Source organism: Ictidomys tridecemlineatus, chromosome 7, assembly GCF_052094955.1.
Source record: "Ictidomys tridecemlineatus isolate mIctTri1 chromosome 7, mIctTri1.hap1, whole genome shotgun sequence".
Taxonomy (NCBI): Eukaryota; Metazoa; Chordata; class Mammalia; order Rodentia; family Sciuridae; genus Ictidomys; species Ictidomys tridecemlineatus.
Window position 1 is genome coordinate 141,222,869 of NC_135483.1, and position 23,210 is coordinate 141,246,078.

At 38.9% G+C, this 23,210-nt stretch overlaps 1 protein-coding gene across 5 annotated transcripts in view; it reads left to right on the forward strand.

The window, feature by feature from the left end:
* The window catches only part of Rapgef4 (Rap guanine nucleotide exchange factor 4), a 283,143-nt gene that overhangs the window by 63,458 nt on the left and 196,475 nt on the right, over window positions 1-23,210 (forward strand). Inside the window, exon 1 of one of the 5 annotated variants that reach the window (XM_078017602.1) lies at window positions 5,950-6,097. The exons of the other annotated variants lie outside the window; for them this stretch is intronic. Coding sequence (XP_077873728.1) covers window positions 6,086-6,097 — 12 coding nt within the window. The 5' untranslated portion in view covers window positions 5,950-6,085. Of the gene's footprint in view, window positions 1-5,949; window positions 6,098-23,210 lie in introns of those variants that run through there. 5 annotated transcript variants of the gene reach the window in all.

Sequence of the window (23,210 nt, forward strand, 5' to 3'; positions counted from 1 at the left end):
TGTAGTTTGACATACCTTATAATTATTTCTTGAATGACCATAGAGCGTTTTTATGTATTTTCTCCCTCCTGTTCTACAGATGTATTCTTAACCAGGGAACAAAATACTTTGACATTTTCTTTTGCATTTTAAAAATTATTATTGACATGTTCCCCCCAGGAAAGTGGAATGAATGGGGTTAACATCTGCTTCATTTAAAATGCTTTTAAAAATGATGTGCCCTATAATAAGGTATGCGGAATGGAGGTACATAAAGATGTCTGGTTACTTGCCAACTTCAGGATGCATAGGTGCCTCAGCAGTGGAGGGATGCCATGTGTCCTGGTAGCTATTGCATTTACTGATGCTTCCTAGTATATCTCAGGGCGCTGTGCTCATTTACAAGGAGTAGGGGGAATAAATCATCTTACATGCCATCTTGGCAAATAAAGCACTTATAAAGGCCCAGCTAAGCTTTGCATCTCTGACACTCATTCCTTTTCAGTTCTTTTAGCTTCTGATTTTAACCTGTGGCTGCTCCTTGTCTTTGTCCAGGGCTCAGTATGTCCAAAAGTTAACCCGTTGAGCCGGCAGGCTTTGCCACTTGTCCCAGTGTGGCTAAGATTTTAAACTTGATCTAAAAAGAATTTTGTGTAATCAAATAGTTTCCCCCAGAGCCAAACAAATGATGGATGCATTAGGGGGGCTCAGCTGCAGGTGAATGAGTGACGCTGGCCTTGAAAGTCAGGCAAAGCCTTGGAAGGCCTTGGTGGTGAAACCTGTTACTTTTATTCTTGGCACTAGTGAATAAATTGCAGGGTTACTTGTTTGAAATGTTTCTCTTAGAAAATATTAAAGATCTCCCACGGCTCTGTAAAGTTCAGAGACAAAAGCTAGTTTTAGGAAGGAAAAGCAAAAGTCGGTTTGCATGAGGTGTGTGTGGAGAGGTTTTTCCGTCAATTAAAAGGGACCAGGCTTGAGGCAAATAAGCCATTTCGTGGATCTTTCATTTTAAAAGGTAAACTGAAAAGTCTTTTTCAAAAAGGGAATTTGGAAAACTGGTGTAAGGAGAAAAAAAAAAAAAAAGACTCCTCTACCTGCCACGAGGCTCCGTCGCCTCTTTTGTCTGGGACGACTTGCTCAAATTGCTAGATAGAGGGTGGTTTGTGGAAGTATTTAAAAATGTATTTTAATTAGGAGCCCTCAGTGCTGTGAAGCAAGTTCTTGAGAAGTTGCTGCCTAGGAACATTAAATTTATTAAAAGTATTTTCAAACAAAATTTGCAAAGAAGAGTGCAGGGGTCACGGGCGCACCCCACTTAGCTCAGCAATCTTTAACCTCCAGCTGTCTTCGCTTTGTTTTGTTCTGAGCTCTTTAATGTGAATGATAAACATCATGCATTTCATCCTCAGTATTCAGCATGTATTCCTCCCAAATTAGAGTATCCTGCTACATACCCGTAATGCTAGTCTCTACAAAACTAATGATAATATCCTAATATCATTTAATACCCAGTCTATATTTCAATTTTTTTCAATTGATCTTAAAATATCTTTTATAAGCTGTTTTTTTTCAAACCAGGCTCCAGAAAAAAGCGTGCATCCTATTTGATTGTTACATCTAAATCTCTTTCCTCTCTCTGCCTCTCTTGTTTTTCTCTACCTTTCTCCCTTTCCTTTCTCCCCTTGGCATTGACTTATTTAAAAGACCAGGTCAATTTCCCCCAAGTTCAAGATTTATATGAGTTGTTCTCATGATGTCTTCTTTTACACCTTTACCCCAGGTTTCCTGTAAATAGAAGTTAGGGCTAAAATCTTAATTAGATCAATCAACATTTTGGGCAAGAAAATGTTAAGGGTGATGCTGAGGGTATCAGGAGACTCCTGGTAACCCATTTGCTCCACAATTGGTGGTGGAGCTTGATCCCTTGGTAAGTTGTACCTGAGTATATCTTAAACCGTTTTCTATGGGTGTTTCCCTTAGAGGAAAATTATTAAATGGAGACATTGATATTGAGGACTGTCCTTGCTCTCTAAAACCTTACCATGTGTTTTGCAGCTCTGTGGGTCCAATCCCTCAACTGAAACCTCAGAGCTTGATTTCTGCTCTCCTCTGCTGCTGACTTTAGTGTGCCGGGGGCAAGTTTCAGAGAGCCACTTAGTACTCAAAAGGATGGATAGTTTTCAGTGTGGCTTCTTTTACAGGAGGAGGACTGGATTCTCCAAGGAAGAGATTAGTCCACATACCATACTTCATTTCATTTGCCTGTCCTTGCAATGAAGTGCAGAGTATGAATGAGATACTCAGTCAACGTGTTCACTATTTAAAGTTCACAAACCACCCTCAATCACTTATCTCATTATCTAGTGACCTGTTAATCAGAACTTTTTTTAATGGCTATGCTTGTGCATACATAATCCCAAGAAGATATATAATTCTAAAGTACCTTCTGAAAAAAAAGATTGATATTTATTTTACAGTTCATTTATACAACAAATGCAGAGTATCTCCTGTGTGTTAGGTGTCAATAAACAAAACTGACAGATTCTCAGGGCAGAAGCTTCTGCTGTACGTGGAGGAGACAGAAAATAAAACAAAGCCAATAATATAATTTTGGAGTATAACCTATTGTCATTAAGTGAATCTTACTTTTGTTCTTTGAATATTTGGTGATCTATTGTTGGCATATATAACTCCAACTACAAGCAGAATGTGTGATAGCCAGACCACCTGTTCCTTGACTGTGTCAAATAGTAGGTTTTATGATTCAGCCATCCATCACACTGGTGACATCTGCTAGCAATATCAAAACCCAAGCTCATACCGTCAGCTGAAATCTTAGATCTGTCAGCCACAGAGCAGGGAAGGATTGTGAAGGCAAGGACTGTGTCGAGAAGGCTGATGATGTTCTTCTAGATCCAGGTGGATCTAGAACTGAACCGTGAGATACAGAGAGAAGGCGGCAGCAGAGTGGGTAAGGTGTCAGAGTCAGGGCTGGGTCAGGGGTCCAAATTGTAAAAATAAGACAACGTAAATTAATTGTGGCCTACATTTCCATGTTCATCTCATGTGACTCTTTACTTTTGAGGAATGTCATGGTGGTCCCGTTTTATGGTAAGCACCTTATATTTCTATGTATACACATATATTCTTGATATCACTTAGAGGGGTTGAAACCTGAAACACTCCCATCAGGATTCTGAGTGACTTCTCACTGAAAATTATGGCTAATCATTAATAGGTAGTATAGTCAAAAAAAGTTCTTTCATAGGCTGAGCAAAGCTGTGTTTGTGTCTTATGCTTGGGCTGTGATGGCGGCACAAAGCTGGGAAATTCCCATTTCCTCCCAGGCCCAAGGCAGGTTACTCAGACTTCCACAGGTTTGTACTCAGAAAGCTACGCATGAGGTTTGAAATCCTTTTCAGTTCATCCCAAATATCTCTTGCTTTATATAGTCTATTCTGTTGTAAGTCCATTAGGCAACACCTAGTTTTTAAAAAATTATTGTTATAAATGTAACCAGGAGCATTTATTCAATTATCTCTGCAAATACCTCAAAAACATAAACATGCCCTAAGATATCACTGAGAGGGCAGCTTGATGCTTATCTTTTACTCGATATCTTTCCTAGTGAGAACTGCTTTCTTTCCTCCTCCTTTTCCATATTTTAGTTTTCAATTTATGGTCAGATTCAGAGGTACGGTGTTGGTCCCTCTTCAAGTCAGGTCATGCTTTCTTAGCTTGAGTGAATTAAGGTGGATTTATTCAGAGTTGGTCCATGGCACCTCCCTCTTCTCTTGCCTCTTTGATAGGAGAACTTGTAAATATTAACCAGGGTATAAAACATCTCATTTTTCAGTAACATCTCAGGAGGGAGGAAGAGCTAGGGAGAGAGGAGAGGGGAGAGACTGGAGGAAACGTTTCTGAATTACATCCAGAAGAGAATTAATTTGAAAGTGTTGGAATACCATTTTTAGTTCTTGAGACAATTATAATTTATAATTTCAACTCTGACACTAGTGGCATTTCCTGCTCTTAGTGAGGAAAGCTAAATGGCAAAGTGGTTAAGTGGAGGCTTGGGAATTTAAGCCAGTTATTAATAGTTGATCCAAGATTATGGGTATGTATGATGGATGGTGGCGCTTGGAATAAATATAAAACTGATTTATGATCCAATTCCATGAATCTCTTCTCAGCATATGTAGTACAGGAAGGTTTCTGCTGGCTTAGAGCAACAACAGTGAGGGTTTTCTTTCTTTTTTTCTTTTGTTTTTTTCTTCCTCCCTTCATATCTCATGTAGTCTGAGGGTTCTTTCAGGTTTGCGGCATGTTTTGACATCTTTATGTGGAATCTTTCATATGCCTGACATGAAATGACGTGAGGGTCCAGTGTAATCAGGGAAGTAGACGAGAGAGACAGTCGCGGTCAAATCACTATCCAAGAACTAGCAGTGTACCGCCGGGTTATCAAACATCTCATTCTATAACCGACACTGTTTCAATCGCATGAACATCATTCTGGTTAAAAAAAGAAAATCCAATACTGTGAGTCATGTTTGAACATGTTCAGAACAATATTACATATTTATGAATAAATTCTTTGAAAAATATAAAGATTGGAGTAAAATGACCTGTGTCACAATAAAAGTGTTTCTTCCATTATCATTGTTATGCAGACATCTCTCAGGACACTCTTGTGATTTTATTTGAATCAGGGCAAAACATGTCACGGAGAACCAGTGCTTGGATGTAGTAATTGGTATAGCAGAATTTATTCCCCAAATGTGTTTGTAATCTCAAACACATTTGGGGAATAAATTTATTTATTGTCACTGACTGAAAATTTATTTCATGCTTTATGAGATATAAAACTGAATGGTAAAAATAAAAGGTATACACGTTTGAAAGCAATTAGTAAACAGGTATTTCTAGGAGTAATGGATGCTTTGAAGAAATATGTTTACATCTCTCTCTGTTTCCTAATTTTAAGTGTCTTTTTTTTTCCTAGAAGATTCTACCAGATATGTTGGCAGTTGTGAAAAGCTTTTTAGTTGTTTCTGTTTATTGCTTCTTTTAGAATAGATAGGAGGAAAGGCCCTCTTTCCATTAATAATTTTTCAAGGCACTGGGAGAGTAAGAACGGACAGCAGCTCAGTCGTTGCTGCTTTTAAAAACCTTATTAGAATAATATACCTTCCAGAGACATCTGCTCCTGCTTGAATAGGCAGGATGATCTCTCTCAGTGGCTGTCAGAAAGTGAAAACCAGATACCTACAACAAAATCTCAGAGCGTTAAGTATCTCAGGAGTCCTCTGGGTGGGTTCTATGGCTTCATTGAGCATGCTAACCATTTTGGCTTGTTTCCCTTTTGCATTCGTGGTAGGCTTGCCAGGTGGAATGGTGTTTCCAGTGGATGTTTAGGGCCAGGGATATTGAGGCAGGACCCCCTGGCTTTCCTCTTATTGCCTCGGGGACTCACACTTCATCTGAAGAGCATCAGAGCCCAGAAGGCAAGGGGCCTGAACTCTCCCAAGTCAGAAGCCTCAGCTAACTTTTGGCAACTCCGAAACTTGTACTGTTAGGGTTACTTCCCAGGCCAGAAATTTGCATCAAAGGGCTAAGAAAAATACATCCAAAAATAAACATGAAAGCCAAGACTTGGTGCCAGGAACTCCAGCCACACACATCCTGTTGGCTGGTTCCCTGGTCTCTCTACTCACAGCTCTGATTCTTTGAAACTAAACGGAAGCCTGATCCAATGACTTGGACCTCATGTCAGCATCAGGGGCTCACTCGTCCGTCTTCAAGCTTTTCCGTGGAGTAGCAAAGTAATTCAAATGCAGAAAGAAAAGGAGTGAGATTATTAGGAGTTAGCTAAAGTTTAAACATAAGAAAAAAAAAAAAAAAGGAAGTCTTTTCTCATCACCTTTGACTGCCTCAGCATTCCTGGAAAACCTTCAGCTCTGTTACTCTCTGTGGACCAGAGGTGCTCAGTAACAGATGTGAACAGGGGACTGCCGGGGATGAAGGCACGTTTGCTGCCCAGATAAAGAGTAGCTGTTCACTGGATGTCTGAGAACTTTGAGAGACAGGAAAAGAGGGACGCATGCTCTACAAGGTCAGACGAGTCTTTCTGTTCTTCTCTGTTCTTCCGTGAAGGATGGGACAATGGGGACATGGTACCTGTCACGGTTTACCTTCGGTTGGAGGAATTATGCTAACATCTCTGGCTTTTCTAATTATTTTCCACCAGACCTACATAGGTACCATGGCACTGCCATAATTTGATTTCATCTTTGTTTGTGGGGTCTGTGCTGTGGGGGTGGGGGGTGGGGGGAGCTTATCTTTTTCTAATAGTGAAGAATGTTTATTTAGTCTCATTATCTTAAATATATTTCTAGAAGAGAAATATAGTTGTTCATAACTAGGCAGAATCATATCTATCACATCAATATTAAATATATGTATCTATCCAGTGACATATTTGAATGGCATATATTAAAAATGAATTTTTAGGCCAGGAACAGATTGAGTGTGATGGTATTTTACCCTCTGGGTGCCCAGGGGAGGGTATCTTGACTGTAGCTCTCAGATTATGTGAAGTCCTCAGTGTTTATGAAAATTCTGCTACATTATTGATAACTCAAAGCCCCAATGGCTCCCCAAGCAGTGATCTCACTGTTTCTCAGAAGATGATCAGGGGGTCTGAATAGATCAAGGCCTGGCTGGCAGGTGCCAGGATGCCCAGCTGCTGCTCAGCATGCTGGTTGTGACCAGTAGTCGTTCCTCTTGCTGAGGCTCCCTGGAGGTTTCAATTCAGGAGTGTGCAGTGGATACTCCGGTCTTCCGTTGTGCCCAAAGGTTCTGTGCCTCCTCATTTGCCAGCAAGCTGGGCACTGTGCCCTTCCAATGGCTGCTTGCCTCGCTCACTTTTAGAAAGCTCTGTCACACACAGCAAGCATACTTGGTTCCCACCACGGGGAGGTGCAAAAGCCACCCTGTCTGCTCCCCTGTGGTTTACCGTGTAGTGGATAAGATAGACCAGCGTATGCACAAATGTAAGATTAACGGAATATGAGACAAACCGAAAAATACTCTGGGAAAGATGTGTCTGAAGGTCATGGGGAGGTTTCTTTCCAGCCAGGGTTTTGTTTCATATCCACAAAAGAGCTCTGCTTCAGAATTCTTTTGCTGTTTATCAGAATCCCAAAAGGGTTGGGGCCAGTTAATCAAATGACAGAGTTGGCGGCTGCCGTGTGCTCAGGGAGGGGCAGGGCTCCTTCCTTGTGAGTCCGTTCTCTGCCCTCTCCCCCTCCTCTGTGAGGCCCCAGGCAGTTTAATCAAGGAGAGAGTCATGTGCTGCATTTCCCCAGGCCCAGCTTTGTGTGGTGTTTGTTTTCAGTCATCATTTGCAGAAATTCACAGTGAGGGTTCACGGGACCCCAGGCAGAGGCAGTTTAATGGGAAAGCCTCTAAGAACTTAAGCCTTCTAGAAGGAACTCCTGGTGTGGACTGGTGGCTCTCCTTAAGCTCTTTATGTGTAGAAAGCCCTGTGATGGTGCAACTTTCCTGCTCTTGTGGGTCCAGATTCCTTTTGTGCATCAATTCCAGGCTTCTGTGAGAGGTTAGAGGGCTGGGGTGGTGTCTGACACCAAGAAAGAAATAGCAGGAAATTTGGTCACCATGCTGGCCTCTTAGGTTCCTGCAGTCTTGACCCTGGTTGATGTCCCTGACCTCAGTGTTCTGAGCTGTCTAGCCCAAACCAAGGAATGCACGACAGACCTTCCACAGGCCATTCATGTGGTTGTGTGGTCTGGCCTGAAATGCTGATCTATTCCTGGGTTAACCCAAATTTGTGGGATGACTTCCTGCAGCGCTCTCCAGCCTCCTGGGCCATCTTATTGTACAACAGAAATACCATGACTTAAATCTTACCTCAAGGATTGGAGACAGTCAAGGTTAATGCCCATTGATTATTTATATGCCTTAAGTGTTGAAAAATATAGTGTCTCCCTCTCTTTTGGTTTGCAAATGAAAGAAGCCACAAATTATGTGAATGGGAAGAATAAAATAGAGGGCAACAGTTCATGTTCTATCAAACTGTAGACAAGGAGAAGAACTTTATTGTATTTTTCATTTTTTGTGAAAGGGTTGTGGCTCACTATAGAGCCCTTGCCTCTATATTGTGAGGCACTGGGTTCAATTCTCAGCACCACATATAAATAAATAAATAAATAAATAAATAAATAAAGGTATTATGTCCATCCACATGTCCAGTTATGTCCAGTTAGAGTTCTTAAACTGATTCTACTTAGAATTACCTGGGGGAGTTTTTATTTTTATTTTTTTTCCCTCTCATGCTTCAATCTACCTAAATCAGTGAATTCTGAATCTCCAGAAGATGAGGTCTGGCATCTGTGACCTCTTAAAGTAGCCCAGGTGGGTCTGGTGGGCAACCAGGGCAGAGAGCCTTGTGTTTCTCTGTGCTTGCTGGTTCAGCATATACCTGGCTAGCCTCCTTGCCCCTGGCTACAGCTCTGTGATGGATCTGTTTGCTCCTTGCTAGTCTGTGTTGAGTTTCCTAGTGTGTTTTCAAATTGGGGTTTCTGCCAGATTTAAATAATAATGGCAATCATGTGGGAGAGATGAGCATTGGGATTTATTCAAGGCTTTCTGAATTACAGCTTGTCTATGTCGTATGAAAATAAGTTGCAAGAACATTGCCTAATTCCTCAATCCTACAAGCACACTCTCTCAGTGCAATGGTGCCAATTTCCATTAGGTAGTTCCTAGGAACCTCTATGCTTGCCCTTGTGAAAGAATGAGAATAAAAGAGGCAAGTCTTATCTTAGTATTATAATGAAAAGAGTTTTGGATTCATGGATCTTCTGAGAATTTGGGGAGACCACGATGTCCCTGGTCTGTACTTGAAGAACTACTTCTCTAGGATAAGTTCCCAGAAAATGTATAATGTTTGATAAACATGGAAACTTTTCTGACTCTTATGGAGTTGGGGGTCCTTAGATCCTCCTGCCTTTTGTGAGGACTGAACTGGGTTTGGATATTCTTTTTTTTTTTTTTCCCCCTCTGAGGTCCTCTTCAAGCCCCTCCCAAGACCAGCCATGTGCTGGCTGGCTGTCTTGGAGCAAAACCTTGTAAGAAGCTTAGAAGTGGCAATCCAGAGAACTGAAGGTTAAATTCTTAGTGAAATATCCCTGCTTCAGGTCTGCTAACTACTGTTTCTGCTGTGCTTTCCTGGCCTCTTTGTCGAGTCAACCCACCATCCAGCCCAAATGCCACCTCCTTTAACATCTGCTGTCACCCACATCAGATGAATAATATCAGGGAAGAAATAATGGCCGCTCATTCACACCTGTTGCTTCTTGCAGGTCTGTTTTTAAAAATCATATTTTTCTTTGAAGGAAAGACTGGGAGGAGGCTGAACTTCCTCCCAAGGAGATGAAATACACATGATCAAAAAGAAAATGACCAGGGCCTGGGGTGTGGCTCAGCAGTTGAGCACTTGCCTTGCACATAGGAGGCCCTGGGTTCGATCCTCAGTACCACATTAAAAAAAAGTGAAATAAAGGTATTGTGCCCAACTATAACTAAAAAATAAATATTAAAAAAAAAAGAAAAGAAAATGACCAGGGCTGGGGTTGTGGCTCAGTGTAGAGCACTTACCTAGCATGTGAGAGGCACTGGGTTCAATTCTCAGCACCGAATATAAATAAATAAATAAAATAGAAGTATTGTGTTCATCTACAACTAAAAAAAAAAAAACAATACTTAAAAACAATGACCCGCTGGGCGTGGTAGTGTAAGGTACCAGCGAACGACGGAGGAAGAGACCACCAAGAGACCAACTCATGCAACAGCAAAAGGGGGTTAATTGAGGATCCAGCATGCTGGGGCTCCAGGCTCACTCAAGAAGGGAGAGCGGCCAAGAGCCCCGAGCAGGGGTTGAGCAGTGCTTAAGTACACTTTTTGGGGAGGGCAGGAGCTTTGCATACATCAGAGCAAATCATCATGAGGCGCGGGAAAATTGAACAACAATTCTCAAACATGATTAGTACATTCATTGGTGGGAACAGGTCGGGCGGGAGTGATGGGTCAGTCCTAAGGAGGCGGATACATTCAAACTGATTGGTTTGGGCCCTGAGATGCCTATGTGCCAAGCTGCACAGGGTCCAGGTTATTAAACAACTAAATGGTCAGGGGGGGATTAGCTAATGGGCAGTCCCGGGAATTGTCCTAACAGCTACAGGAATTTCAGGCTTTGAGTGCAGTTTAGAAACTTTACATTTTAACTTCGGTTTCTTTTATCCTTTCAGTAGCACATGCCTGTAATTCCAGTGACTTGGGAGACTGAGGCAGGAGGATTAAAAGTTTGAGGCCAGTCTCAGCAATAATAAAAAAGGGCTGAAGATGTGACTCCGTGGTTAAGCACTTCTGGGTTCAATTCCTGGTACCAAGAGAGAGAGAGAGAGAGAGAGAGAGAGAGAGAGAGAGAGAGAGAGAGAGAGAGAGAGAGAGACACCCATGATCAAAAAAGGAAGATAGGTTGTTAGGGAACTTGATATCTGATTGGGAGATGGGGATCATCAGGAAGGCCAACACCTACATTTGCTTCGGTTCAGGGAAGATTTAAGGTCCCCCAAAACTGGCAAGGAAGTTGGAAGCTAAGGGGTCCTGGCCTGAGATAATCTGAAGCAAGATGTTGAAAGTGACTTCAGAACTGACCCAGAGGGAAGTAAGGACTGTGTAGACACACTCGGGATGCATCTGGTTTCTCCCAGATTTAGCCTCGGGTCTTGATCAGTTGGTGCATCTCACTTTCAGCGAGGTCTCTGTGGACGCTGCAGGCCTGGTCCTCAGGTAACAGAAGTGCTGCACATCATTTATTTTCACCTGTTCCTCCATAACTTGGAGGAACGTTCCCTGAGGAGCATCCCACTGAGGGACTCATGACATGATCAAAGGGCCTGATCTGACTAAAGGACATCATGGTCATGTGGATTTCACATTTCATGGTGGGTCTCTGCTTTTTAAAAAATTCTTTCCACATTGTTTTTTATTGGTGCATTATAGTTATACATACTGATGGGATTTACTGTTGCATATTCATACATCCACAAAATATAACAATATAATTTGGCCAATATCACCCCCCAGCACTTTCCTCCTCCCACCCTCAGGTATCTATTTTCTACTGATTTTCCTGAAATTCCCCCACTCTTTCTCCCCCCCCTCCTCTGTTTCACATATGAGAGATATGTATGACTCTTGACCTTCTGAGTTTGGCTTATTTTGCTTAACATAATGGTCTCAAGTTCCATCCATTTTCCTACAGATGAACTAATTTTATCCAATTTAGCTTTCTGTCTTCCAGAAATATGATAATTCATTTAGTCCATGGCAGTCAGGTCTACGTGGAGCATCAGAAAAGAGGATAGACTCACAACAGGTGCTTTTAATTTGGGATTCATAACCCTGGGGAGTTCATGAACCAGCTATTTAACCTTTGATATCTTTTATATGTATGTGCATCTTTCTGCAAAGAGGGTCCATACCCTTTAATCTGATAGGGGCCTGTTACTCCCCAAAAGATTAAGAGCCATTTTCTGTAGAATTAAAAGGTTATAGACCAGATTAGGTAGCCTATTACCTCTTCATGGGAGAGAGAACTGAAAATTGACTCTCATTTTAACACATCATTATAGGATTTCTCATGGAGGGAGCAGAAACAGAAAATAGTTGTCGTCAGGCTTTAAGGCTTTGTTATTGGCATTTCAAAACTTTTTGTCATGGAAAAAAAAAAGTTAGAAAAATGTGAACTTTGAGGATGGAAACAAATACTTTATAGATAGAGGTTCTATACCCATTGCAAAATAAATATTTCTATTTTATGAATCCACTGCCCCACGAATGCTCACTTAGGCATTTGGTATTCAGTTTCAAAATGACTAAACTACAATAAGATGTTTTCATAGAAGTGTGGATTTGTATTCTCAGTTCTCCTGCCCTTCCCCCCATGTCTCCCCCCCCAAAAAAAAACTGTCCACATTTAACAATTCTAGTAAAGCTAACTCGACAACCTCAGACAAGGGTATTTTAAGAAATTAACCACATCACAGCCCATTGTGCAAAGCAAGAATTCTGCTTTTATTTTAAAGAAATTATTTAACTTATTAAGACTAAGTAATAAATGCATTTGGTACAAAATTCAAAACATCCAAACAGAGTATATAATAGGAAGTTCTGCTCACCAGAAGTAGCCTCACTGGCTTCTTCCGTACAGTATTTTTTGCTGAATATTGTCTGAGATTGGCTTATTGGGGAAGACAACATTGACTTTTCTCAACCTCTTGAAAAGGAAAATAAGGTGAAAAGATTTAAAACTATTAAGACATTTTGAGTCATGATTTTTTCACGCAGATTGACTCTAACATACTTGTAAGGTTTTAGTTTGCTTGTTCCTGTTGGTTTACTGTTTTATTAACCCTAACAAGTTGGACATTGTATAACATTATCCAATGTCTTAAATCTGAGAACATTTTGTAAAATGTGACTTTGTTTCAAATAGAAAATCAGAATAATCAATTTTAATTTGTATTTTTTAAGAATTAGCCAGACAAATGGGGGCACAAACCAATAATTCCAGCAATTTGGGAGACTGAGACAGGAGGGTTGCAAGTTTAAGGTCAGCCTCAGCAACTTAGTGAAGCCCTAAGCAACTTAGTAAGATCCTGTCTCAAAATAAAAAAGAGCTGACATTTTCTTCAATCATTGCCCAGGTCCTGATTCAATACATTTAGCTTTTTGCAATGTTGATTCACAGAATCGAGTCTCAAAGTTCAGCTGCTTCAGTGTCTCCCAAATATTCTAGCTTAAACTCTTTTTACTTTTATATACTTTCTAAAAGATACTTTTAGGAATTGAATCTTTGTTCACTTCTGAGTGGTTTAGTACCACAGGAGAAAATGTATTACAATTGTAAAATATTTCAGATATAACACAAGAAACAAGAGATATTTTAAAATGACTTCTCATGTATTCACATCCAAGCTTCAAGAAAATTAATCAAAACTTCCTGTCTTTCATCTACCTTTCATTTCTGTACAAGTGACTATTTTCTTCCATATAATGTTTATCATTTCTATGTTTCTTGATGTCTTTTTTTATACATGTGCTATTTCACTATTTTCAATGTTTGAATAAATGATTTTTTGAAAAAAATTAAAAAGGGCTGGGGATGTGGCTCAGTGGTAGAGTAACCCTGAGTTCAATTCCTGGTATTAAAAAAAAAATTCAAAGTAATGTGCATGATTAGTAATATATAAATATAAAAATAAAGTTAATGAAAAAGTAAATATAAAATAATACCTCCTCCAGTTTTAATAAAGCCTTAAAGCTATAGGATATCATGTTCACACCATATTAGTAAATGTAACATGAAAAACCCTTTTTGCATTAATTTTCTGAGAGGTTATCTCTGTAAATAACTTCTCCAGATATTTCCCGAGTTGACATGTATCAAGGCAGGCACCCCTTGTGGTGTAGCTGACCTTGCATCTAGGGCCCTTGAGAAAATAAATATTTATGTTGACCATGCAGCTGTCATGAATTGAGTTCATAAAATGGAGTACAGGTTTTAAACCCTGGCATATTCTTCTTGCTTAATCTCATGGCTCCAAGGCTATAAATCAGAACAAATGTTTGCCTGCAAAAGGAGAGCAGGAATAATACTATGAAATAGTGCCTTTGTTTACTAAAATATTTCTTCATTTAGGTGCCTATCTTCTTTTGACTGTCCTTTCCCTGGATTTCATTGTTATTTTATTTTTAAAAACACATCCATTGTAATCTGAGTTGAGGGTAACATAAAGCTCATAAAGCTAAGGGTAGGTAAGAGAGGTGAGGTAAAAAGAAAGCTATTTTTTAATATACAAAAGTAGGATATACACATACAAAGTTCAAATAGGACACACAAGGCTGACTGTATCATTTGTAGGGGCCAGTGCAAAATAAAAATATGGGGTCCTTTGTTCTCCCCAGAATACAAAATTGTCATCAGTGGTGCTAAAATATTAAGCCTTTTACTTTCCTCTGTATTCTCTCTCTCGACTTGTCATTTTGTTCTTTATTTGCTATTTAATGTTATTCTAAGTGAAGAAAAATCAAAAATTTAAATTATTAGCATAAATTTACTATTTATCTTTCTATGGTGCAATGCCAGTTTTAAATGCAAATATAGGAACATTTAACTTGTATGCAGAATCCCTGAAATTACCTATTTATATTTCTTAGCTTGTACATGCATATGTATTTTATTCTTATCAGGACAGGGAAAGCCATGCATAAAACTGATTCAACTGGTTATATTTCTCTTCTTGAGGCACACCAACACTTTCTCTCAAGCTTACTGATGAGTAAGGAAGGACCAAAAGGAAAAATGGATTGTCTTCTTTCCTTGTCTTTTATGTCATTATTTTTGGCATGTTTGGCTAATGCATGAAAGTAATCAAAGAAAGAATATGATAGCGTTTCTTTGCCAATACCCTTCCATTCTGTGTTCAAAGCAAGAACAGATTAAAACAGAAAATGAGGCCCCTGGAGCTGGCAGCACTCATGCCCATGAAATCAGCCCTGAGTATAGAAATGCATGAAATGAAAAGTAAAATTCTTCCTTTTTCTTCCACACTCACATTCCCAGCTCTTCTCTACAGAGGAAATTATTTTAATAGTTTCTTCAATAACTTTTCACATTTCTTGAGATGGATGCAGACTAGATATGTAGATATGTAGAGATGTGTAGTGGATTAGATACGACTACAGTTCTTCACAACTTTTCCAATCAGAAGATATAGTCTGTTTCTTCCTTTTGAATCCATACAGATCCCAGAGCATACTTTGACCTGTAAAATTCAAAGACAGTGATTTTTTTTTTTTTTAACTTCTAGTATTGGCCCTGCAATACCCACTCTTGACCTCTGGGTGTGCTGACTACGTCCTATGAGGACACCAGGGATGGAAAACCATATAGTCCATTCCAGACATTGCAGCCATGGTAGTTGGAACCCCAGAAAAGGAAGTGCACCCAGTCCTAACCAACCCTTCCCCTGCCCATGCTCACTGCAGTTCCCTGAGCAAGTCCAGGGTCACCAACACAACTTCCCTAGAGCACTCAGAAAGTGAAACATCATAAACCATTGTTCTGAGCTATGAGATTTTGAGTAAATTGGTATGAGCAATAACTATGTAATGGTACATACGTTAAAAACATTTGAACCTTTACACCCCAATAAATGGGATTGCATCATTTGTATGGTCTGTATGTATCCTGCTTTTCTTCATGTAGTGTATATCAGAGAAAGTCCTCTGTCTGGACCCATAGAGTTTAGCCACATTATGAGACAGAGTTTTTTGTTGAAGGGGTTGCTGTAATTTATTTAACCTATTCCTATGGATGGGCAGAGTTATGCTGGGTTTCATTCTTGTAAACAGTAATGAAAGGGGCATTCTTATACATGTATTTTGATATATTTTGAGGAGTAAGTTTTTACCCGTGGAGTTGTGTGGACATTATATGAAATTTAGAATTTACTAAAGATTTTCTAAATATACTCCGGAAAGCCTGCAGCAGTTTACATTGCTCCCAACAGTGTGTGACTAAACTTGTTTTGTTAGTTCTTCAATGTGGTGATTTCAAACTTTGAAAAATTAATTAGGAGGTTATTTTGTCCTTTATTTCTCTGTCACTAATCTTAATTAATTCCTTAGTTAAACTTAATACTCTAATTATTGTAAGAGGTTAAACATTTAAAAACATTTCTTGATAGTTTTAGTTTTTAATCTGTAAGTGACTAGTTTAAGTTCTTTGTCTAGTACTCTGATGGATTGTATCTACAGTTCTAAGATCATAAAAGCCCTTTGTAGATTAAAGGAACATACTCCCTTTGTCATATGCTTTTAAATATCTTTTCGAAGTTTTTGTTGGAGATGTATTCTGTGAGCAGAAATATTTCCTAGTTTGCATTATGGTTTTCTTTTTCACTCATTGGTTTTTCCCCTTCAATCTCTGTGTTCCAGTGACACTTCCCTAAGGACATTTTGCTATTAAAGCAAAACTTAAAAAAAATCATTTCGTTGTTTGCCACTCCTCCTGGAAATTATTTTAGTTTACCCATTTAATGTTATTTTTATCCTTTTGCTACTGGAGAGATGGTACTTCAGGAAGCCAATCCCAAATTAGTTGGTTGCTGGATCTGTTGGCTACAAAATGCAGTTCCCAGCAATAACTCATCCTTATATATTTGGGGGAAATTAAAGGGAAGAATACATTTTTAAATGATATCACATGCTGTTTTTCTTGGCTAGATCAGTGGCTTAGCTGTTCAGGACGTGGTCTCTTAGTCTTTTTATGGATCAGAGACTTAATGGGACTGTTTTGCAGGGTTGAAAATGCAGAGACCAGGTAATTCTGCCTTCATGCCTGGATCTGATCATTCTCAGGTGCTCAGTGCATCACCCCTCAATGGTCTGAGAAAGTCCGGATATAATCATGGAAGATATCAGAGGCAGCTTCAAAAAACTGAGGGGTGGTAGACTGAGAGGTGGATCCAAGATCAGGTGCAAAGTGTAAAGGTAGAGAAAAAACTGCTCTTGATTTGGAGATTGATGGGACCATGGTGGTCAAAGGTGCTGGTGAACAGCAAAGCAGAGCTGGTGAGCCCTTCTAGAAAAGCTCAAAACACCAGTGATTCTCTTGTCAATAAATAAATGTCTATTTGTTAGAAACAAACAAACAAACAACTTTTAACATCTTTGAGACAGGATGAGAGGCTCATTCTTGACTCGGGTGATGAAGTGTTTATGATAATTTCTTAAGCAGTTACAAATTGTTTTTCTGAAAATTGGTTGCACATTGAAAATGTTTTATTTGTATTTTTTAATATTTAGTTTTTAGTTATAGGTGGACACAATGTCTTTATTTTACATTTATGTGGTGCTGAGGATCGAACCCAGTGTCTCACGCATGTGAGGCGAGCGCTCTACCACTGAGCCACAATCCCAGCCCCATTGAAAATGTTTTAAACACTAATAGTAAACATAAAAAGAAAAAAATAGATTGATTTTCAATAAAAGAAATAAATAGACTTCTTTTAAGCATCAAAATCTTTTTGGAAGATATGTTTATAAATTATTTTGTGTTTTTCTCCCATTTTTCCTTTGGTAAAATATTAAGGTTTGTTTTCCTTAGACATGATGACTGTGTCATCCTTACAAACTTAGGCACTTATTTTGTGCTTCAGTCATCTGGTGCCCTTTGAGGCTTCTGAGCTGTGTAGGAGTTTGTGCCCCACAATAAATGGCACCAGAGCGTCACAGAATTCTGATGCTTTTCTGTTTTCCTCCTGGCTCCAAGTTGCCAGCTCTTGCTTTACAATAAAGTCAGTATTCTGCACCTAGACACCCTCCTTTCCCCTTCTAGTGCTTTATCTCTGCTAAAGGCTGGGAAGCTACAAGGCAGGCTTTTAAGCCTGGTGTTTAAAGCAAGAGTAAAGATACCTAAGGGGATGAGTCATGCGTGCTCACAGCAATGCCATCTGCTACCTCTGATGTGTGAAACAAATGCCACATTTATTTAGGTGGCTCAAGGGACTTACTTGCAGCTCTTATGATCAGATCAATTAGGAGATGCATCTAAGTGGCCTCTGGATTATCAGTATGTTGATGAAGTGATTTAAGTCCTTATAAAACATTTCTACATTGTTCACCAAATTGCAAGCATATCCAATACTATCTAAGTTCCTTAATAAATAAAGAGGGCACTTTCTATGGTAGCAAGCACAGGACCTAGTAGGTCTCCAATGTACTTGGGTCAAAATGAGATTTTTTTTCTTCTTCGTGGCTATGTGATATTGGACCAGAAATTTACACCTCAATTTTCTTACCTATAAAATGAGAAACTCAAACATAGCTTGCATAGTTGTGGCGTGTCTGAGTATCCAGCCCATGAGTAGTCATTGAGTAAAAGACGTTCATTAAATAATGACAATTTTAGACACATGTAACTTGAAAATAATTTGAATGTTTTATTGGTATAGATCATTAGAATATATTCTCAATATTTCTTTTTTGACTGCTTTTCATTTTTGATAATTTTAAAAAATTTGTTATTTTTAGTTATACATGACAGTAGAATGCAGTTTGATATGTCATACATACATGGAGTGTAACTTCCCAATTTTGTGGTTGCACATGATATGGAGTTGCACTGGTAGTGTATTCAAATATGAACATCGGAAAGTTATGTCTGATTCATTCTATTGGCTTTCCCACTCCCATCCTTCCTCTCTTCCCCAACACCCTTATCCAATCTGGTGAACCTCCACACCTCACTATTCTCAGTTTTTCTGATAATAAAAATCTCTTATCCTTAATGATACATAATAAAAATATGCAATTATAAATTGCTAAAATATTTTTAAGTAATAAGTATCTCTTAATCATTTCCATTTCCAATTCAGAAGTCAAATTCTCAGTGACAGTAGAAGACTTCAGTCACCAATGACTTAGGCCTAGCCAATCTTTCATTTCTTTAAAGCTCCCAATTGGAAGGTGAGACTGGAGCAAAAGAGGATGAGACTGAGCATCACTGTTCCTGACTCTTTCCTGACTTTCCACCCACCTCCTTCCTGACTTTGAATGACCTTCCTGGCCACTCCAGATCTTCCAAAAAGAAGTGGGAGATGAGGTAATTTCTGACTCATTAAAATGGAAATGTACCCTCACTTCATAAAAAATCTCTCATCTTGCTGTAAACTCAGGCTTATCTTTTAAAATGCAAACTGATAAAAGAAAAGGAAAGAAAAAAACCCACGCCATCTTGGCAACAAAGATTTTCACAGTAGCTTCCTTGGAGTGCCAAAACTTCTCATGCATGGACATGTGTGCCTGCATAAATATGTACAAAACACACCCACTGCTTACATCCATTGATGCCAGTGTCACTTCCAAAATAAATGCCACAATACACTGAGAGGAGTGCAGGTCTCTGTGCTTTCAGGTGAAAGGTCTGTGCTTTGAGATGACCAGCCATCAGCTGAGTATGGTGTTGGGGGAACAGCCTCTTGGTTATAGCACATGATGTCCCTGACTCTGGAGTAAACTCACAGCCCTGAGCTTCCGCTCCAATGCTGTGATTAAACTGCAGTTTGGGTGTTGCCTGGCAGATGAGAATAATAACAGCACCGCTTGGGTAAGAAGGGTATTGTCCAGAGGTGTGGCGTCCTTTTGACTTCCTCCCCCAAATGGAGTGCTTCCTGCTTTCCAGCTGAGGAGTGAGTCATGTGAAGGAACTTGAGGATGTGACACCGGGGACCAGTCAGGCCATAATTATTTGGATGGCACAGATGACAAATCTGCTTTGGGCACACTTCTCATCCAGGTAGAGCCGAGAAGTTGTAAGCAGGGCTGGCAAGAGCTCACGCTGAGCCTCTTCAACCTGAGTCCTGTGGTGTTTTCAACAACCACAGCCACAAAGTCGGGTTCACCGGGATTCTTACTGTAGATCTGAACATCCTGATGATTATTTCAATGTCTTGTGATTTCTGGCATTTTTAGAATTTATTCAGGTTGAGAGATTGATGATGCGTTTGGTATAGGCCTGAGATAGACCTATGGATGTGCTCTAGTGGCACACAGAAACACTTGGCCAGCAGGACAGTCTTACAAGAAGACTCCCCGGGGTTGGTAAGGAAATGGCTCCTATTCTGCATTAAATTGTGTTTTTATAGAAGCTGAACACTAGAATTTATTATGTGTCAAGAGCCATGGTAAAGGTGTATATGTGTGTGGATATATACATATAATTTTGCTGAATGCTAACTGTGACCTTATAAGGTAATAATAGACACAAAAATAACAATATACCTAATGCTTACTTCACTTGTCCTTATACTAAGTAGGCAATTTGTATAATTTGTCTCGTATATTCCTTTAAGCAATTCTGGCCAGTAAGGATTATAATCCCATTATATAAGTAAGAAAACTGAGACTTAGGGAAATTAAAGAACTTGCCCAAAGTTGTATCGCTAGTAAACTGAAGGAATTAGGATTTCACTAGCCCTGTCTGACTTCAAAACTCATGATTTATAACATACCATCTTATTCTTTTGTGATCAACCAGTATCCATTACAAACCAGCAACCAAACACACTAACAGACCCATAAATTAGTAGACAAAACCTCAGTTTCAATCTCTTTGAATAGAATATATGTGAGAAAAATCCTCACTTACATTCACTTGGAGAGCAATAGCCTAAATGTGATGGAATGTTCCATTTTTCACAATAAGTTTCCATTTTTCATAATAAGTGTTATTATGAAAAAAATTAGAATCGGTAACAATTGAGTAAATTCAACAAACACCAAGTATCTCTGTGTTGATTATGCTTCTCAAGAAAATCAAGATCCTTAAGAAATGAAGCCCCCTTACACAAGAAGTGTAAGCCCCCTTATACTCCCAATGGTCCAGTAGTACATTGTTTCCTATAAGGAGTGGCCATTGGAGACTTGGCCTTCTGAGTTTCCTAAAGATGAAGTTTGTTTATTTTTCTGCACATATCACTGTGTGAAAGGGCATCCTACTTACAAATGTCTTCACTCTTTCAACAGTGGACTTCCAAGGGATATCAAAATCTTGGTAATCAGCTACCCTATCAAGATGAGCGGGCAGTCTAAATGGCCCTGGGAAATCAAGGCAGTAATCTAATTCCCACTTTTGTTTCCCCTGAAGTTTTTTGTTTTAAAATGAAAAACTTAGACAAAAATGAAGTAAGGTATTATATGAGCCAGCTTTTAGATCTTTGATTTATGAAAAAAGAAGAATCCAGAGGTAGCTTTGTCTAAGAAAATCTCATGTATGATATAAAAGTTAATATCTTAAATAAACTTAATGTTATAAGTCTGCTGATGATGAAGTCAATGTTTAGCTTTTTTTTTTTTAACCACAGAAATATATGTGGTATAAAAAAATTCTTGCAGGATCTCTGAGTCTGGGGATGATTTTTTATATAATTTGAAGGTATTATGGACCCAAACACTTTTTCTGCCTTAGGCATTTAGTTCATGTGTGGGTAAATTCCTTTCATTTATTCATTTATATAAAATTTATAGAATATTGAGTATTTACATAATTATGCAAATGAGATATAAAACTTACGGTTATTGGGCCCAAGGAGGTGACTCTGTGATTCAAGAGGTAAATCAAGTATTTATATATATGCATACATATATACACATATATGTAAATGTATGTATATGTATGTGTGTGTATGTGTGTGTGTATATATATATATATATATATATATATATATATGATTAAGTATACATACAAAAGTGAAATACTAACATTAAGGGGAAAGTGAATGGAGCAAAAATGACGAAATGATTAATGTCTTCTTTTCTGTCTCCTTTAAGTGCTGAGAGTCTCTTTTCTCTTTAGTGCTTTGCCTTGTGCTTCATTTTTGATTCAAAGCTTTTATAAAATTTTACTTCCTCCATCGAAACCTTTGAGCATGAGAAGAATTATGGTCAGATCATCCTTGGGTTCAAATTATTTGTATGACTTCTCTTCCATTAAGCATCTGTGTTTGCTTTTCATTTGTTTCTGGCTCTGTTCCTGTGAGAGATGGTTCTGGGCAGGCACGTAGCTACTTCTCTGTCTTTAAAGAGAGATTTTCCTCCAGGGGAGAAAGCTGTTCTCTTAACTGATCATGCAGTTCTGGTAGGCAAAGGAGCAAGTGGACACACATTTAATAGGACAGATTGACCTAATCAACGTGGTTATCAATAGAGCATTATGTTTCCAGTTGAACACCTGCACAACCCCTGTCTAATGCACTTAACGATGAACCACTTATTTTTGGTCTAGTGTGCCTTTCTCTTAATTTTTAGTATGTTGTCTAGTTTACTTTCTGGAATCATGTGCAGTGTTGGGGTGAACCACTATGTAGTGGCAAGTCTTAGAGGACTGAGTGAAAAGCCCATAATGGTGACTGTCTCATTGCAAGGCCCATATTTATTAAGTAAATAATTGTGAACAATTTGATATAAATTTCAACCAAGATGAATGTTTTTTTCAACCAAGTTTTTTTTTTTTTTTTAATAGAAAAGAAAATCCACTTGAAAATCACCAAGTAAGGTAGCACTCTTCTTCCTCTTCAAGTCCTTTCTAGGGACGTTGTCTCGGGAAGGCTTAGTAGCTCTAGAGATCATTCAGTGTTTCCCTTTTTTTATAATTGAATATCCAGAAGCAGGTCCAGAGAGCTCATAAGGACCTCCCTGAGGCCTTCATTGTTAAGTATTGGCAGAGCCAGGACCAGATTTGGTTTCTTTATTGCTGAAGGACAATTAACAAAAATCTCTGAAGGATGGTTGGAAAACAAATGTGGTATGGTAAAGCCTTCAATTAATCGCTTGGGATTCTAGTGAAAGTAATAGATCCTCTTTTCAGAAAAATATACATATACACAAAAGCATGGATATAATTTCATACATGAACTTCATGAAGCTCCTTCAGTGACCACCATCTAGGGTTCATGATCTCCACTTTGAGAAGAACTGATACAGATGTCATTTGACAAGAAACAACCTGCCTGTTGCTGAACCCTGCCATAATCTAATTCCATTCGAGTGACTACATGATTGTAGAATGCTTACTGCCGCTTCTCAAAATGCCCCCTTAGAATTAAATTATTAATAAGGAAACAACTCCCAAAACAGACATGTAGATCCACATGTTAGCTGAATGCACATTCACAAACACACATGGTCACTCGTGAACACAGACTGTCAATTTAAAAAGCATCTACTTTGCACAACATGAAGACAGGTTAAAGACTTGAAAAATTTGAATTTCTTGCAACTACCTGATCCTCTCTTGAAAAACTATTTTTATTATCCCTCATTCTTCTACCATATTTTCTTTTATATTAAACACCAGTCATGGTGTGTATCATTAAGTACCTACTGTGTACCTATTGAATTGGACTCTGGAGGCTAGAAAATTAGTTATCCAGCAAGTATGTATGGACTCTCTTATGTGTCAGATATTCTGAGAGGATGGACAAAGGTTCCCTTGAAAACACGGGCCTGATCTTTTTTCTTAAGGAGATTATGGTCCATTTGGGGGGACATGATGTTATTAATATGCATTAAATGGT